The 19,603-nt window shown below is 46.1% G+C and overlaps 1 protein-coding gene across 1 annotated transcript; it reads right to left on the reverse strand.

Annotated features, from left to right (window-relative positions):
- Positions 1 to 17,761: 17,761 nt before the first annotated feature.
- LOC121291356 (putative nuclease HARBI1) lies at positions 17,762 to 19,224 on the reverse strand. The gene is made up of 2 exons (XM_041212425.1): positions 19,022 to 19,224; positions 17,762 to 18,884 (listed from the first exon to the last, which is right to left on the reverse strand). The coding sequence occupies exons 1-2, from the start codon at positions 19,222 to 19,224 to the stop codon at positions 17,762 to 17,764; spliced, it is 1,326 nt and encodes a 441-aa protein (XP_041068359.1).
- Positions 19,225 to 19,603: the final 379 nt, after the last annotated feature.

Here is a 19,603-nt window from a genome sequence, read left to right on the forward strand (position 1 = left end):
TGCTAAATGGGATGGATTTCAAACAGATCTAACAACTCAAAACTAGGCATCCATGAGGTGTAGTAGACCATCAGCAGCAGCAGCATTGTATACAATCATTATCTGTAATGTTAGGAACTAGAGATTGTTTAATGTAAGTTATATTTGTAATTTGTGGGTGTTAGTAACAAGATTTAGCTTTAAGTTTAATTTTTTTTAAATTTGTGTATTAGGAAAGGTGAAATCCGGGTCTGGTTTCAGGTTAGAGTTTTTGTGAGATGGAGTTAGCAAGTCTGGGGCCCTGTTTGTATAACATGCATTTTTAAAGAGGTTTTACAACTCTTAAAGTGAAGAGGTGAGTTACTAAGGGTTAGTAGTTTAGGGAAGTTAAAACAAACACAAAGAGTAGAAAAGAATTGTGATGTTGCCTAACAACAGGGGATCAGAGAGAGAGCGAGAGAGAGACAGGGAGAAACAAGAAAAGCAGTTTTTAGTTCATTTGGTGTGGGTATACCACAGAGTGAAGAGAGAAGAGGTGTCAGCCTCTGGCTAGAAATGATGCCAGACTGTTAAGGAACTCACATGTTTTGCTCCAAAGTTAAAGTAATAGTGAATTTAGTGAGTTTTCTGGATATCTCGAGGGAGATACCAATTGTGGAAAGACGTCTAGTGAATGTTCCGAAGTCTACTGGGAAAGAAACCTCTTTGCAACTGAACCAGCTCTAGCCTTGGTGTGGAAATAATGGTAGCTATATGTCAAGAACAGCAGGAGTCCTAATACTGACTGAAGGTGAATTTCACTTTAAACCTTCCTCCAGAAACATCTACGCTTCCTCCAGCCATGCAAAAATTCTCTTCATGCTGCCCTTTAACCACCATTTACTATTTATATGCCTTTTAGATTCCCTCTTAGCAACCATACTCTGTCTTTGTTTCTGTTATTTACTTTTTCAATCCCCCTCTGAACCTCTTATATTCTCAGTTGTATTGTCCACCTGACATCTGTCATAAGGACATTCCTTCTGCTTCATCTTACTCTCTATCTCTTTCGTCATCCAGGGAGCTACTAGATTTGTTTGCCCTACCTTTCCCATTCATAGTGATTTTTTTTATTTGTTCAGGGATATGGGCACCACAGGCTAGGCATCCCTAATTGTTCAGAGGGTAGTTAGGAGCCACATGTAGCTGAGGCTAGGTAAAGATAACAGATTTCAGATGGGTTTTTACGAAAATAGCAATGGGGTCATCAGCAGATTTATAATTCTAGATTAAAACTATGGCAGGGTTTGAACCCAGGTCCCCAGAGTATTACCTTGGGTCTCCAGGATACGAGCCCAGCAACAATACCACTATGCCACCACCTCTCCTTTATATAGGATGACGTGTGCCCAACCCATCTCCTCTTTAACGGCAGCCCATTGTTCCGTTACAATTTTGCCTGCTAATCTTGGATTCAATTTTAAAAGCAGTAAGTGCTGGAGAAACTCAGCAGGTCTGCCAGCATCTGTGGGGAGAGAACCAGGGTTAGCGTTTCATATGAAGGGCCAAGAGTTCCACAACATCATATGAATTTGTCTTTCCCCCACCCCAGTTAATTATTCTTACACTAGATTGTTCCTTGCCGTTTTCCATAGCCAACCTAAACATTATGGTACAATGATCACTGTCCCCTAAATGTTTCCCCACTGACAGAACCAGTTCTAGCATTGTCTCGTTCCTTGTTGGACTGGAAACATACTGTTGAAGAACAATGTTCCGGTACACACTCGAGAAATTCTTGCCCCTCTCTGCCCTTTATATCACTACCATCCTAGTTTGGAATAATTAAAGTTCCCCATTGTAACTACTCTATAATTTTTGTACCTCTCTGTAATTTCCTTGCAAATTTATTCCTCTACATCCTCCCCACCAGCTGGTGACCTATAGAACACATCATTGAAACAATATCAGAACTAGGGAAAGCACAGAATAGAAAATATTCTGAAGTATCGATTCCTTGAAGAATTCATTAGGAAGAGGAACAACATTCTCTCCCCTCCTCCTCCCACCTGAATTAAACGGCTAAGTACAGCAGAATACACACCAGAGGAAGTCACAACCAAAGTGTTCTAGTCAGACGCCACTGAGAAACAAGAGATGTGCAAACACTACAGGTGATGTGGGGAAGATCCATATGGCTCATGGCCAGTGTCAGAGGATCGAGAAAAGACTGGAGACTCCTGGGTAGGAGACTTCTGAGAGTTGACCATATCAAGGCAGCGAAAGTAAAGCTTGAAATCATGAGAACGAAGCAAAGGTAGATTAAAATTAGTGAAAGGTGAATGTAAGACTAGTAATATCTTGTTGTTTAAACAAAGAGTGACCAATTATGTCCATAAGTTTGTTATGGACAAAGAAATAGACAAGTTGCAAAAAAAACTGTTTTGGATTGGGGGAGAGTAGATTTTAGTAAAATAAGGCAGGATCTGGCCAAGGTAGACTGGGAACAGCTACCTGTGGGGAAATCTACAGAGGAGCAGTGGGAGGCGTTCAAGGAGGAAATGGGGAGGGTACAGGCTCAACATGTTCTCTCTACTGTGATAGGAAGTAGTAACAAGCCCAGAGAACCATGGATGACCAGAGATATTCAGGTTACGATGAGAAGGAAAAGAGAGGCTTTTAGCAGGTACAAGGGAAGCAAATCTGCGGAGGCATTAGTGGAGTATAGAAAGTGCAGGGTGGAGCTTAAGAAAGCAATTAGGAGAGCAAAGAGGGGATATGAGAAAGCTCTGGCTGGTAAAAGTAGGGAAAATCCCAAGATATTCTATAAGTATATCAATGGGAAGAGGATAATAAGGGAAAGAGTAGGGCCCATTAGGGACCAAGGGGGCAATCTATGGATGGAGCCAGAGGACATCGCTAAAGTGTTGAATGAATAATTCACGTCCGTCTTCACACAAGAGAATGAGGATGAAGTTATCGAACTCGGGGAGAGAGATTGCAATGTTCTTAAGCAAATTGATATAGGGAGTGACAAGGTATTGGAGGTGTTGGCAGGCTTAAAAGTGGACAAATCTCCAGGTCCAGATGATTTGTGTCCCAGACTGCTGAGGGAGGCAAGGGAGGAGATCGCAGGGGCTCTGACCCAAATTTTTAATTCCTCTCTGGCCACGGGGGAGGAGCCAGAGGACTGGAGAACAGCTAATGTGGTTCCGCTATTTAAGAGGGGTTGTAGAGATAAGCCAGGGAACTACAGGCCAGTGAGTCTCACGTCAGTGGTCGGGAAACTATTGGAGAAAATTCTGAAGCAGAGAACCTATCTACACTTGGAGAGGCAAGGTTTGATCATGGATAGTCAGCATTGTCAGAGGGAGGTCATGCCTAACAAATTTGATTGAATTTTTTGAGGAGGTGACCAGATGTGTAGATTAGGATAGTGCAGTTGATGTGGTTTATATGGATTTCAGCAAAGCTTTTGACAAGGTCCCACATGGGAGACTTATAAAGAAGGCAGATGCACATGGGATATAGGGTAATTTGATAAGGTAGATTCAAAATTGGCTTTGTTGTAAGAGACAGAGGGTGATGACAGAAGGATGTTGTTAGAGAGGGAGTTCCAGGACTTTGACCCAGTGACTGGAAGCCAGTGTCCAGTGGCTTACCACAGGGATCTGTGCTCGGTCCCATATTATTAATCATTTATATAAACGACATAGATGACTACGTGGGGAGTAGGATTAGTAAATTTGCGGATGACACAAAGATTGGCCGAGTGGTTAACAGTGAGGTTGAGTGTCTTGGGCTACAGGAAAATAAAGACAGGATGGTCAAATGGGCAGATAAGTGGCAGATGGAGTTTAACCCTGAACAGTGTGAGGTGATACACTTTGGAAGGAGTAATTTGACAAGGAAGTATTTAATGAACGGCATGACACTGGGAAGTTCTGAGGAACAAAGGGACCTTGGTGTGTGTGTCCATAGATCTCTGAAGGTGGAGGGGCATGTTAGTGGGGTGGTGAAAAATGCATATGGGACACTTGCCTTTATCAATCGAGGCATAGATTACAAAAGTAGGGAGGTCATGTTGGAGTTGTATAGAACCTTGGCGAGGCCACAGCTGGAGTACTGAGTGCAGTTCTGGTCGCCACATTATAGGAAGGATGTGATTGCACTGGAGGGGGTGCAGAGGGGATTCACCAGGATGTTGCCTGGGATGAAACATTTAAGTTATGAAGAGAGGTTGGATAGATTTGGGCTGTTTTCGTTGGAGCAGAGAAGACTGAGGGGCGACCTGATCGAGGTGTACAAGATTATGAGGGGCATGGACAGGGTGGATTGGGAGCAGCTGTTCCCCTTAGTTGAAGGGTCAGTCACAAGGGGGCATAAGTTCAAGGTGAGGGGCAGGAGGTTTAGGGGGATGTGAGGAAAAACTTTTTTACCCAGAGGGTGGTGGCAGTCAGACATGACCTCCCCTTAACAAAACCATGCTGACTGTCCTTGATTAACCCCTGCCTCTCCAATTGCAGATTAATTCTGTCCCTCAGAATTGTTTCCAATAGTTTCCCCACCACTGAGGTTAGACTGACTGGCCTGTAGTTCCCTGGTTTATCCCTTCCTCCCTTCTTGAATAACGATACCACACTGGCTGTTCTCCAGCCCTCTGGCACCTCTCTTGTGGCCAGAGAAGTATTGAAAATTATTGCCAGCGCCCCTGCTATCTCTACCCTTGCCTCACACAACAGCTTGGGATATATTTCATCCGGGCCTGGAGATTTATCTATTTTTAAGCCTGCCAGACCACTTAGAACCTCCTCCCTTTCTATGATAATTTCTTTAATTATTTCACAGTCCTTCTGCCTGATTTCCATACACACGTTGTCCTTCTCACTTGTGAACATCAACACAAAGTATTCATTTAGAACCCTATCTACATCTACCGGCTCCACACACAAATTACCACTATGGTCCTTAATGGGTTCTACTCTTTCCCTAGTTACCCTCTTACTCTTAATGTACTTGTAAAAAATTTTGGATTTTCCTTTATTTTACCTGCCAATGTTTTTTCATGCCCCCTTTTTGCTCTCCTAATTTCCTTTTTAAGTTCCCCCCTACACATTCTATACTCCTCTTGGCCCTCTGCTGTTTTGAGCCCTCAATATCTGTCATAAGGTATCTCCCTTTTTCACTTTATTCAATCCTGTATATCCCTTGACATCCAGAGTTTCCTGGATTTGTTGGTCCTACCTTTTATCTTTACTGGAATATGTTGGCCCTGTACTCTCCCTATTTCTTTCTTCAATGAGTCCCATTGCTCTGATGCAGATTTACCTAAAAGTAGCTGTTTCCAGTTCACTCTGGCCAAATCATAACTGATCGTATTAAAATTGGCCTTCCCCCAATTTAAAACTTTGATTTCTGGCCCATCCTTGTCCTTTTCCATAACAACTTTTAATCTAACTGAGTTATGATCACTATCTGCAAAATGCTCCCCCACTGATACCTCTACCACTTGCCTGGCTTTATTCCCAAAATTAAGTCCTCTTTTGTAGAACCTTCTACGTACTGGCTTAAAAAGCTCTCCTGGGTGCATTTTAAGAATTCTGCTCCCTCTAAACCTATCACACTATGACTAACCCAGTTAATGTTGGGGAAATTGAAAACCCCACTATTACTACCCTGTTATTTTTACACATCTCTGAGATTTGCCTACATTTCTGTTCTTCTATTTCTCTCTGACTGTTTGGGGGCTTTATTTGAGGAGCCTTCTAAGATGTCATCCCTCCTTACTGCTGTAATTGATTCCTTGATCCATATTAAGATACCCCCTCCTCTTTTACCTCCTTCCCTGCCTCACCTGAAGACCCTATATCCTGGAATATTGAGCTGCCAATCCTGCCCCTCTCCCAACCATGTCTCTGTAACAGCAATGACATCATACTTAATTTGTGCCCTCAACTCATCTGCGTTATTCGTCAGACTACTTACATTAAAATAAATACCATCCAACCTTGCCAAATTCCCTTGTGCCTTAACTGGCCTATAATTTCTATGCCTTCCAGGCTCACTTGCTCCCTCTTTCAATTTTGGCTGTGCATCTCCCCCTGCTAAACCTTCCATCCCCCTATCAAGTTAGTTTAATGCCCCCCTACCCCTGGCCCCCCGCCCCCAACAGCATTAGTAAACCTCCCCGCAAGGATGTTGGTCCCATTCCAGTTCAGGTGCAACCCGTCGGCCTTGTACAGGTCCCACCACCCCCAGAAATGGGCCAAGGAGTCTGAAAAAAAATGAAGTTAATGGAAATTGGGGGAAAACTCTCCTCTGGTTGGAGTCATACCTAGCACAAAGGAAGATGGTTGTGGTTGTTGGGCGTCAGTCATCTCAGCTCCAGGACATCACTGCAGGAGTTCCTCAGGGTAGTGTCCTCGGCCCAACCATCTTCAGCTGCTTCATCAATGACCTTCCTTCCATCATAAGGTCAGAAGTGGGGATGTTCGCTGATGATTGCACAATGTTCAGCACCATTCACGACTCCTCAGATACTGAAGCAGTCCATGTCCAAATGCAGCAAGACCTGGACAATATCCAGGCTTGGGCTGACAAGTGGCAAGTAACATTCACAAGTGCCAGGCAATGACCATCTCCAACAAGAGAGAATTTAACCATCACCCCTTGACGTTCAATGGCATTACCATCACTGAATCCCCCACCATCAACATTCTGGAGGTTACCATTGATCAGAAACTGAACTGGGCTAGCTATATAAGTACTGTGGCTACAAGAGCAGGTCAGAGGCTAGGAATCCTGCAGCGAGTAACTCATCTCCTGACTCCCCAAAGTCTGACCACCATCTACAAGGCACAAGTCAGGGGGATGATGGAATAACCCCCACTTGCCTGGATGAGTGTAGCTCCACACTGTCCAGGATAAAGCAACCCGTTTGATTGGCACCCCATTGTCCCATTGTCTAGTTCAAAAAGGCCCCCAAGCCAGAAAAGACAAAACAATGGAGGTTGCAAGAAGCCCCCTGCAGCCTGAAAGCAGAATTCCCGGAGGTAGCTGTGTCCTCATTGCAACAAAATAGGCCATTCCACACCCGAATGCTGAAGCTTGCGAGGGAAGCCAGTTGGATAGTAGGGCTTCACATGAGTAGTCCCCCAAAGAATGCTCCAATGGTTAGTGCAGCAGAGCTTCCCGCTACAGAAATTTCCCCTTTGGAGGGCATGACATTATAGCATTGTGGCACCATGTGTGTCTGAACTGGACAACCTCCCAAAGAACTTCAGGAATTTTCTCCTTCCAGGAACAGTGACCCCTTAGCTGACCCAAAATGTGAGCAAATCCGCTACCTCCCCGCCCCCATGAACCCCCACCCCACTGCACCCCCCTCCCCCAATCCCCACTCCAAGTCTTCTCTGAAGGCCAAAGCGCTGATCAGTGGAGTGGGAGGAGGATCTATGTGTGTAGATAGGGATTAGAAGCCACCCCCAGTTGAAAAGCCACAGGGGAGTGTAGCTGGAACTGCACCTCCAATTGAGGGCAGAGGCGTTCCAAGCCACATGGAACAAGTTAGGACAGTGCCCACTCCCAAACCAAAGTACCCAGCTAGGAAGTCCATTAACTGGTGTGGCCAGTAGCTGAATGACAAATTTAAATGTGGACCAGAAAAGTTCCCAAATTGGTCCAGAAAGCGTGAGGGTGATGCCTCACTTAGTTAAGAGCAGAGGAGATTTACCAGGATGTTGCCTGGGCTGGAGAGTTTTAGTTGTGACGAGAGATTGGATAGACTGGGGTTATTTTCCCTGGAGCAGTGAAGATTGAGGGGGGAACATGATTGAGGTGTATAAAATTATGAGGGGCATAGATAGGGTAGACAGGAAGGAACTTTTCCCCTTGGTGGAGGGATCAATAACCAGGGGGCATAAATTTAAGGAAAAGGGGCAGGAGGGTTAGAGGGGATGTGAGGAAGAATTTTTTCACCCAGAGGGTGGTGGGAATCTGGAACTCACTGCCTGAAAGGGTGGGAGAGGCAGAAACCCTCATAACATTAAAGAAGTATTTGGATGTGCACTCGCGATGCCACATGACATACAGGGCTATGGGACTAATGCTGGGAAATGGGATTAGAATAGTTAGGTACTTGTTTGACCGGCGCAGACTCGATGGGCTGAAGGGCCTTTTTCTCTGCTGTAGACCTCTATGACATACTCAGTTAAATGCTGCCTTGCTGTCAAGGGCAGTCCCTGCCTAGGTCAACCTAGGATTGGGTCGAAGCAGCTTCAAAGGTACTGCAATAAATGGAGGTGTCTTCAATCTTCGAATCGATTGAACAAATCAAATTGGGAAAGGTAGCCTGGAGCATGAGTTCATAGAAGGTAATCTGTACAGTTTCTTACAACAATACATTCTGGAACCTACCAGGGACCAGGCTATTTTGGACCTGGTAATGTGTATCAGGACAGGATTAATTAAAGACCTCAAAGAAAAGGATCCCCTTTGCATAACATGATAGAATTTCACATTCAGTTTGACAGTGAGCAGTGTGGGTCCATAAACTAAATAAAGGAAATTACAAGGGTATGAAGACAGAATTAGCTCTAGTGGACTGGGTAAATAGGTTAAAAGGTAAGATAGTAAAGAAACTTTAGCAGACATTTAAGGAGATATTTTGTAACTTTCGACAAAGATTTATTCCATTGAAGAAAAAAGACTGTACCAGAAGGATGCACCATCCATGGCTAAATAAGGAACTTAAGGAAGGTATCAAATTGAAATAAAAGATGTACAAAGCAGCAAAGATTAATGGTAAGCAGAAGATGGGGAAAGTTTTAGAAGGATGACTGAAAAAATATAGAGGGAGAAATTGGAGTATGAGAGATAACTAGCAAGAAATATAAAAACAGTAAAAGCTCCTACAAGTGAGCATTGGCCCTTTGGAATGTGAGACTGGGGTGTTAATAATAGTAAATGAGGAAATAGCAGAGACTTTGAACATGTATTTTGTATCTGTCTTGTAAAGAACCTTTTTAAAAAAATGTTTCTTGGTCTGTGGCTTTAAAATTGGACCGTGGCTTTAAATACCACCAAGGCTGCACTTGACAGACATGTTTACTGGAGCAGGATGAGGAGTATCTACAATGTTGCTATCCTGGAACTTAGGGTGCCATAAGAGAACAGGAGTTCCAGACCAGGGGAAACTACCTGATGACAACATTGTAATTGGCTCCTGATCAGGTGACCAGGGTTGTGGGTGGTAATAGTGCAGGAAGAACAGCTCCTAGCCTGAAAGGGATAGACCCAAAAAACCTCTCTTTCCTGCATTTGTAAGATTCCAGTAATTGTGCCATAGTAACTGGTTGGCTATCCCTCACATCTTTCTAACTTGCTTTCTCTGAAAAAGAGGACAACCGCCAAGGTCATCGAGGCCAACAGGACAGCAGGGTCAGCAGGCTGGCTCAGATACCACTCCGAGCGATGGGGCGGCACCAAGACCTAGTATCAGGAAACGTAAATATATGCACCTTAGGCACACCACGGGTTTCTCACTGGTGCCTTTGTGTTGGCCCGAGATTAAGGAATTATTATTTCTTGTTGTTTGAAAAATGTTTTGCTTTCATTTAGTTGGGGCCATATGGTGGATAAAATTAAATCCAGATGTGTTACCATGACTGGGGGTGTCTCCCTTGTGCTGCATTTGTATGTTTTACAGACATGTCATGAGTGTTTGAGTGGACATTGAAGTTTATGTCCAAAGCCCTTAGTTGCAGCTGATGAAGTGGAAGATATGTGCCACGTATGGAAGCACCAGGCAAGGCTGGTCCTGCAGATTCATTTGTGTGCAGCTAACTGAAGGTTCATTGGATTAAAGTCTCCCGGGTGGCCCTGTCTCCTTGGTGTAGTCCCGGGTCAGGGTTCAGTCCCTCATCATTGCCCTGTGCCTCCTCATTCTCAGACTCAGTGCTGGACTCATCGTGTGCAGCCGCATCCAGTGTCAATGTCTTCATCGTCCACTGTGTCCCCCCTTTCCAGCGCAAGATTGTGGAGAGGGCAGCATGCAACCACTATCACCAAGACACGATCTGGGGGGTACTGGAGTGCACACCTAAGTGGTCCAGGCATCAGAAGTGCATCTTGAGAAGACCGATGGCTCTCTCCACCACAGCCCTTGTGGGGCCCTGGCTCCTATTGTACCGCTGCTCAGCTTCAGTTCTTGGATGGCGGAGAGGGGTCATGAGCCACCTTCTGAGGGGATAGCCCTTGTCACCCAGCAGGCATCCATCCAGCCGGGCTGGAGCACTGAAGAGCCCCGGCACCTGGGAGTGTCTGAGGATGTAGGCGTCGTGGGAGCTGCCTGGGTACCTTGCACAGACTTGTAAAATCAGCATCCTGTGGTCACACACTATCTGCATGTTCATGGAGTGGAAGCCCTTCCTGTTGACGAAGGCACCGGGCTCACCTGCTGGTGCCTTGATGGCCACATGTGTACAGTCTATAGCACCCTGGACACGGGGGAAGCCAGCAATGGCCACGAAGCCTCTGGCTCGCTGTGTGTGGCTTGCCTGGTCACAGTGGAAGTGGATGAATCTGGATACCTGTCTGAACAGAGCATCTGTGACCTGCTTGACACAAGTGTGGACAGCTGATTGGGAGACACTGCAAAGATCATCCAGCGAGCCCTGGAAGGAGCCAGAAACATAGAAATTGAGGGCAGCTGTGACCCTCAGAGCCGCTGGCATGGGGTGTCCACCCACACAGTTAGGGGAGATCTCAGGGCCAATCATCTGACAGAAGTAGTTGACTGTCTCCCTTGACAATTGGAGCCTCCTTTGGCACTGTACCTCAGACATATTGAGGTAGCTGCTTTGCTGCCTGTAAATCCTGGCAGGAGGATAGTGGCATCTTCTGCTGCCCCTTCCACCTTGGACAATCTCTTGGTCCTGCGCCCCTTGTGTCTGCGCCTGGCCTCCCAAAGGTGGCTCCCCTGGAGGCTGATTGTCCAGTCCTGGCCTCCTCCTTATTCTATCCCTCCCTTCCTCCTCAGAGGAGCAGCCTCTAGTGGACATGTCAGAACCCATACCCCCAGGCTAAAGGGAGGCCTCTGGAAAGCTGCAGGCCCGATACAGATTCCTGACTGCAGAGAGCTGAGCTGAAGGTTCATAGTACAGAGAAAGCTGCTGGAATTTGTTCTGAACTGCTACAGCTCACACAGGCAAGTTTAAAACACTTTCTGCATTAAATACTCACAGACCCGATTGACAACCCCACTGAGCCCTCTTATCCCGCCCATGGATGAGTTTCATTAAAAGGTCTCTTACCCGCTTGCCCATTGAGCCCGTGTGCCGAGCCGAAGATCGCACGGGCGCCTGTAAATCAGCATCGATTGCCGAGTTAAGGGCCTTAACTAGCCCGTTTATTAATGGCGTGCGCACATCACACTTCATCGCGTGCCCGCCCCCAACGAAATATCGCGATGCACGGTGACCATAGAAGCATAGAACACTACAGCACAGAAAGCAGGCCATTCGGCCCTTCTAGTCTGTGCCAAAATATTATTCCGCTAATCCCATTGACCTGCACGCAGTCCATAACCCTCCAGGCCTCTCCCATCCTTGTATCTATCCAATTTATTCTTAAAACTTAAGAGTGAGCCCGCATTTACCACATCAGATGGCAGCTTGTTCCACACTCTCACCACTCTCTGAGTGAAGAAGTTCCCCCTAATGTTTCCCCTATACTTTTCCCCTTTCACCGTAAAGCCATGTCCTCTCGTGTTTATCTCTCCTAATCTAAGTGGAAAGAGCCTACTCGCATTTACTCTGTCTATACCCTTCATAATTTTGTAAAACTTCTATCAAGTCTCCCCTCATTCTTCTAGGCTCCAAGGAATAAAGTCCTAACCTGTTTAATCTTTCCCTGTAACTCAACTCCTTAAGACCCGGCAACATCCTAGTAAATCTTCTCTGCACTCTCTCAATCTTACTGATATCCTTCCTGTAGTTAGGCGACCAGAACTGCACACAACACTCCAAAGTTGGCCTCACCAATGTCTAATACCAACCTCACTCGCCCGATGTCACCACGGATCATTTTACATGCCCTCTGCACATCACTCACCCAAAAAATTCTGCCCTATGTTTAAGATTTTCCAGGACATAATCAGCAATTTGGGTATCAAACAACTAAAGCCTATCGCTTATCATCCAGAGACACAGGGAGGTTTAGAGAGCTATCATCAAACTCTCAAAACCATGATTAAGACATATTGCCATGAATACCCAAAGGATTGGGACGAAGGATTAGATTTCTTACTATTTACTACCAGAGATTCTCCCAGTGAATCTACTGGATTTAGTCCCATTTGAATTGATCTGTGGTCATGAAATAAGAGGTCTATTAAAAGTGATGAAGGAAAGTTCCTGAAGCTGAACGATGAATCCTCCATGTTGGATTACGTGTCTATCACAGGAGCATGTAAAGCAGCACGAGAACATTTAAAAATTTCCCAAGGCAAAATGAAAGAATGATCAGACAAACATGTTACAAAATAGAACATTGCAAGCAGGAGACAAAGTATTGATATCATTACCTTTGCGGGGTGAACCCCTGAAAGCGAAATTCAGTGGTCCCTACATGGTAGTTAGGAGAGTTAGTAAAGTGACTTATCTGACAGATACTCCTGAACATAGGAAGAAGTAACGGTTATGTCACATAAACACATTGAAGCAATATCATCGCAGAGAGGATGAGGAGAAAGAGCAAGTGTGCCAGGTGGTAGTAGTGGAGGGTGACAAAGGCAGTCAAAGTCAGGTAGCTGGAGGAGTAGATGGTGCACAAAGCGAACCACTTACAATTCGACTAGCCAATACAAAAATAATGGGACAGTTAGACACTATGTCCTCATATTTAGAGGAAGGATCACGGGAAGATTTAATAAGGTTATTTAGGAAGCATTAGGAAATTTGTAGGGATACACCTGGATGTACTACGTTAACTAAACATGATGTGGATGTAGGAGACTCAGTGTCGATAAAACAATATCTTTATCAGTTGAGCCCAGAAAAACGAGCTCAGTTAGAGAGATCAAATATATGCTGGAAAATGAATTAATTGAGCCCAACCAAAGTGGCTGGAGCCCACCATTCAGGTTGGTTCCTAAGCTAGATTTTGTATAGATTACAGGAAAGTGAATGTAGTAATGAGGTCAGATTCGTACCCAGTTCCTCGGTTAGAGGATTGCATTGATAGGGTTGGCAGTGCCTCATTTCGTTCTAAAATTGATCTATTGAAGGGATAATGGCAAATGCCATTAACATCAAAGGCTAAAGAAATATCCACCTTTGTTACACCAGGTGGATTGAATCAATGTCCAGTCCTAGTCATGCCTTTTGGGTTTAAAAACACCCCAGATACACTCCAGGGATTTATGAATTGAGTCATGGCTGAAGTACATAACTGTGTGGTTTATTTACATAATGTCATAATATATAATAACGCATGGGAAGAACATGTAAAGCAATTAGAGGGCCTGTTTCAGCAATTGCAGCTGGCTTAGTCATAAATTTAGCCAAAAGCCAATTTGCAAAAGCAAGGGTAACTTACCTAGGTCACATTGTTCGACAAGGGCAGGTGTTGCAGAGAACAGCAAAAGTGAAAGCTCTAATAGAATTCCCCATTCCTAAAACCAAACGAGAAACGATGAGGTTTTTGGGAACATGTGGATTTCATAGGAAGTCTGTGCCTAACTTCAGCACAATAGCGGTACCTCTCACCAATTTAAGAAAACAGGCAAAAGTGGTAAGGTCAACAGAATGCCAACAGCCTTTGAAAAGCTGAAGACAATCTTAATAAATGAACCAGTGTTGGCCGCCCCTGACTTTACCAAACCTTTTAAAATGGCAATTGGTGCTAGCGACTTGGGGGTAGGTGCAGTCCTATTACGAGATGATCAATTAGGGATGGAGAAACCGGTGGGATACTTTTCCAAGAAACCAAATCAATATCAGAGGAAGTACTCTACAGTGGAAAAAGAAACTCTAGCGTTTTTGTTGTCTCTTCAACACTTTGTGAAGTTAATGTCCGACACGATAACAGAGAGACCACTAATCTACACTGACCACAATCCACTGATGTTCATTGAGAAGTTTCAAACTCAAAATGCGAGACTGTTTGGATGGAATCTGTTGTTTCAACCATTCAATATAAAGATTGTTCACATTGCCGGTAAAGACAATGTGATCGCAGATACATTGTCCCGGGTGTAAATTACTGAAATAAGTCTGAAGAAGGATGGATGAATGAATGTAAGTCTCATGTTTTGTTGTCCATGGGGTGGAGGCATGTAAAGAACCAATTTTTATTTTTCTTGGACTGTTGCTTTAAAATTGGACCGTGGCTTTAAACACTACCATGCCTGCAGTTGAAAGACATATTCACTAGAGCAGGATGAGGAATGTCTACAATGTTGCTACCCTGGAACATAGGGTGCAATAAAAAAAACAGGATGATGCTGGAAAGGAGTTCTAGACCAGGGGAAACTGCCTAACGACAGCATTGTAATTGGCTCCTGACCAGGTGACCAGGGTTCTGTGTGTAACAGTGCAGGAAGAATAGCTCCTAGCCTGAAAAGAGGGAAGACCCAAAAACTTCTCTCTCCTGTGTCTGTAAGATTCCAGCAATTCTGACATAATAGCTAGCTGGCTATTCCTCACATCTCTGTAACCTGCTTTCTCTGAAAATCCTTGTCAAGAGGAAAATCACCAGTAGAGACATTGAAAAGCAAGATCTTCAATCAGTGAACCACAGACTGAAAGTGCTGGAAGACCACCTTGTGTTATGAACAACAAACTGTAAGGAATTTGGAAGACATCAATCAAAATCAACCCATCTAATCCTCTACTCCAGATTGGTGCTATTGAACGGTTTTATCTCACCCTTAAAATCCATGTTTTGTGTGTCTTACGTTTGTGTTTAGGGGTTTAAGAAGTGGTAGAGTTTAAGTTATTGAGTTAGAAGTTCATATTTCTTTCTTTTGCCACTAGTTAAAGACAATTTGTTGAATAAATAGTTACTTACTTATTAAGTTTACTAACCTGGTATTTGTATTCTGTTAACCTAAGTTAAACAGTTCGGTAGAATTGGGGCGATCTGGGGTTTTAGTCAAATCTTTCCCATTGTCGCAGTTCAGGGAACGGTGGGGCTGATATTACAGCACACTATCCCCCAGTGAGTTGTGACAATCTTCACAGTAAAGGACACAAAAAGCATCCCAAGAATAGTAGAAAATCAAGAGACAAAAGGGAGGGAGGAACTTAAAACAGTCACGGTCACTCAAAGCAAGTAATGGGAATGCTAATGAGATTTAAGGTTAACAAGACCACTGGACCTGATGGTCTGCATCCTAGGGTCTTAAAAGAGAGTAGTGAATGCACTGGTTGTCATCTTCCAAAAGGCCCTAATCTGGAAAGGTCCCAGCAGATTGGAAAATTGCAAATGTAACACTTCTTATTCAAGAAAGGAGAGAGACAGAAAACAGGAAACTATATTCCAGTTAGCCTAATGTCTGTCATTGGGAAAATGCTAGAAAATCTCTTGGTGAAGAGCAGGTAGCAGGAGTGTTTAGTTCAGAGAAGGTTCACTAGGATGAGGGGTTTGTCTTATGAAGATAGATTGGGCCTATACTTACTGGAGTTTAAAAGAATGAGGGGTGATCTTATTGAAACAAACATCACTAATAACAAAACAAAAACAGAATTACCTGGAAAAACTCAGCAGATCTGGCAGCATCGGCGGAGAAGAAAAGAGTTGACGTTTCAAGTCCTCATGACCCTTCGACAGAACTTGAGTTCGAGTCCGGACTCGGACTTCCCCAGCAGTGGAGCCTGGGTCACTGAATATATTCAAGGCTGAGTTAGAGAGATTTTTGATTGACAAGGGAGTTGAAGGTTATGGGGGAACAGGCAGGAAAGTGGAGTTAAGGCCACAATCAGATCAGCCACAACCTCATTGAATGGCAGAGCGGACTCAAGGGGCTTAATGGCCTACTCCTGCTCCTATTTCTTATGCTCTCATGACAGACTCTAACCCAATGTCTATAGGACAAAGATCTTTCACAAAATACCGAATCTGCCCAATGCAAACTGATTCCAAAGTGGGTAGCCCTGAAAAGTTAATGACTGCATTGCTGTTCCTCAGTCCAGGCTGGGTCTGTTCACTTTGCTTTGTTCTGTCTGTTCACCAATGAAATAAGATTTTAAAATGCTACAACCTCATTGCCAATGCCTCATTGCCCTATTCATTGTGATCTTTGAAAAGTAGCTGTTTAATGATTTCAAATAAATATGTCGGTGAGAATACTTGTGCAAAGCAGACGCATGTTTGCATATTTTTGTGTACACGTGCATGCTAAACATGTCAGCGGAGGTGACATCATCAGTGGCTGGACACTGACAGGTTTCATTTAATGACGAGAGACAGGGCCAGTGATATGTTTATAAAGAATTTTTAAAAATAGAAGTAGGAGTAGATCAGACAGATCCCTGAGCTTGTTCCACCATTTAATAAGATCATATTGGATCCTCAACCTCAATCCCATTTTCCTGCCCACTCCCCATATCCCTAAATTCTCTGAGTGCCCAAAAACTTACTGATCTGAGTCTGAAATATACTGAACGACTGAGCGTTCACACTCTCCCGGGTGGAGAATGTCAAAGGTTCACAGCCTCCTGAGTGAAGAAATGTCTCCTCAGCTCAGTCCTAAATGATCAACCCTGTATCTAGTTCTGGATTCCCCAGCCAGAGATCTTGCTTCTCAGCATCTACTCTGTCAGGCCCTCTCACAATCTGAAATATCACAATACATTGACCACACTGTCCACAGGCATTCATTTACTGAACATATTACTTACTGAAGAGAGCAGCAGACAGGGGCCAATGGTATAGAATAGACAGCACATTAAACACATTGTAGACACAGCAAAATCAAACAATTACATTACACATATAAAAACAGAAAATGCTGGAAAAACTCAGCAGTTCTGACAGCATTCTGTGGAGAGAGAAACAGAGTTAACGTTTCGAGTCTGTATGACCTTCAGCAGCGCTTTGAAGAGTCATACAGACTCAAAACACTACCTCTGCTTCTCTCTCCACAGATGCTGCCAGACTTGCTGAGTTTTTCCAGCATTTTCTGTTTTTATTTCAGATCTCCAGCGTCGGCAGTATTTTGCTTTTAGCTAACTACATTACACATTTTTATTCCAAACTGAGAAGCAGTCTTTTGCTAGACTGTATAACCATAGTCTTCTGCAAAAATGCCCAGAAAACAGTTTGTCTGACATAGATTAAGTCCTCCATATTCCCATAGCCAGGTATTGCTCCTAAGCCTGGGATCGGAGGTGTTGTAACTCTGCTCACCAACACCAGAGCAAGTAAGCACTTCCATTAAATCACAAACTTATCCTTCCACACTTTGCAGCAGGAATATTTCTGCTTAGTTCATTTAACCCTCCTTGAATCTCCTCTGAATGTCCAGGAACATTGTGGTAATGTATAAAGGGCAGTCTTTTGATTCTGCTGGCCTGGCCCTGAATTTTGTACGGATTACATTGAGAATCCTGGGACTGATGACCTGGTATTCGATGTCCCTCATCCATCACAGATCAGGTACCAAGGGGTTGAGGCTCTTCCCCAGCTCCCTGTGCCCTTGTGTATTCCATAATGGAAAGACGGAGATACTGACATGGAGTACCCCTTCAACAAGCAGAATGCTCATTGCATGTTCTACATGGCTGGAAATGGGCGCCAACATTCAGCTGAAGGCCTCCTCGATGATTTGCTGTCGGAGGGCAATGGCAGCAGTAAGATGTGGTGACCCTTCATCCTCCTCCTCCTCCTCCTCCCACACCTCTCCTGGCCCTGATGTCTCCAACACCTGCCTCCTTTGCAGGGCAAAGTTATGGAGCATGCAGCAGACAACGATGAACTTGGAGACTCGCTCAGGGCTGTACTGCAGGGTGCCTCCTGATTTTGACAGACAACGGAACCTGTGCTTAAGGAGTGAGATGGTCTGTGTGACCGTGACCAGGGTAGAAGCATGACTCCGATTGTAATGCTGCTCACGGTGGGTCTGGGGCTTCCTGACGGGGGTCATTATCCAAGTGGTCAAGGGGTAACCACTGCCCCCCAGCAGCCAGCCCAATGCCTGCCTCTCAGGCTGGAAGAGAGGTGGCACAGAGGACTGTTCCAGGATGAAGGAGTGGCGTGTGCTGCCAGGAAATCGGGAACAGACCTGCATCACACGCCTTTGATGGTCACACACCAGCTGGACTTTGAGGGAATGGAAACCCTTCTTGTTGACGTAGACGCCTGGGTCATCATAGGGAGCACGGAGGGCCACGTGTGCACAACCCAGGACACCCTGTACTTGGGGGAAACCCGCCATCTGACGGAACCCCAGTGCCCGCTCTTCCTGGTTCTCTGTTTCCATGGGGAAGCTGATGAATTGGTTCCTCTTCGAGTACAGCACTTCTGTCACGTCCCTGATGCAACAGTGAATGGCGTACTGCGTGATGTCGTTGATGAGGCCACTGGCCGCCTGGAATGAGCCTGTAGTGTAGAAGTTCAGCGCCACAGTCACCTTGACAGCCACAGGCAGCGCCGTCCAGGCCCTGGTGCGAGGCTGCAGCTGCTCTTGGACGAGGTGACACAGCTCGGTCACGGCCTCCCTGCTGAAGCTCAGTCTCTGCACACACTGCTCCTCGCTCAGGTTCAGGTAAGACGTACGGTTCCTGAACACCCGCCTGGTGTAGGGTCTCCGTCCCCGGTCTCTGGCTCGCCCCCGGCCTGCTCCCGCTCCACCTCCCGCTTCCGCCCCGTGTCCAACCCTGACTCTGAGTCCAGCTCCCTCAACCCCCGCAAGTCCGGCTTCCACCCTGGGACCGAGTCCCAGCCCGGTTCCAGCTCCTGCTCCCTCTCCTGCTTCCAGCCCGGCTCCTGCTCCCCCTCTGTATCCTGCCTCTGGTCCCAGTCCCAGTCCCAGTCCCGCTCCCTCTCCTGCTGCAAGTCCAGCTCCAGCTCCAGCTCCTGCTCCTGGTCTGGGTTCAGCTGCTGCCCTGCTTCCCGCTCCAAGCCCGAGGCTGCCAATGTGCCTGGCCCCAGGCCCGGCTCTGGCTCTGACTCTGGCCCCGGCCCCAGCCCCAGGCCCGGCTCTGGCCCTCGCTCCGGGTTTCCCCCCGGTTCCGGGACTCCACTCCGCTTCTCTCTCCTCCTCATCGTCCTCCAGCCCCAGGGGGAGACTGAGCAGAGCCCCCATGGCCCACACCCGTAGTCACCCCCCCCCCCCCCCCCTCCTCCTCCTCCTCCTCCCTCTTCTCCCACTCCGGGCGCCGCGGCCGCCGGCTCAGACCAATATCACGTGAGGAAGGGACGCGGCCTGTGATTGGCGGGGACCTGCAGCGGGTGCGGGGCGCGGCCTGTGATTGGCGGAGCAAGCGCGGGGGGTGGGGGGGTGGTGGTGGGTGGGCGGGCGGAGCGCGGCCTGTCATTGGCGGGGAGCTGCAGCGGGTGCGGAGCGCGGCCTGTGATTGGCGGGGAGCTGCAGCGGGGGTGGGCGGGCGGAGCGCGGCCTGTGATTGGCGGGGAGCAAAAGCGA

This window comes from Carcharodon carcharias, chromosome 19 (assembly GCF_017639515.1).
Source record: "Carcharodon carcharias isolate sCarCar2 chromosome 19, sCarCar2.pri, whole genome shotgun sequence".
In the NCBI taxonomy this organism is placed as follows: Eukaryota; Metazoa; Chordata; class Chondrichthyes; order Lamniformes; family Lamnidae; genus Carcharodon; species Carcharodon carcharias.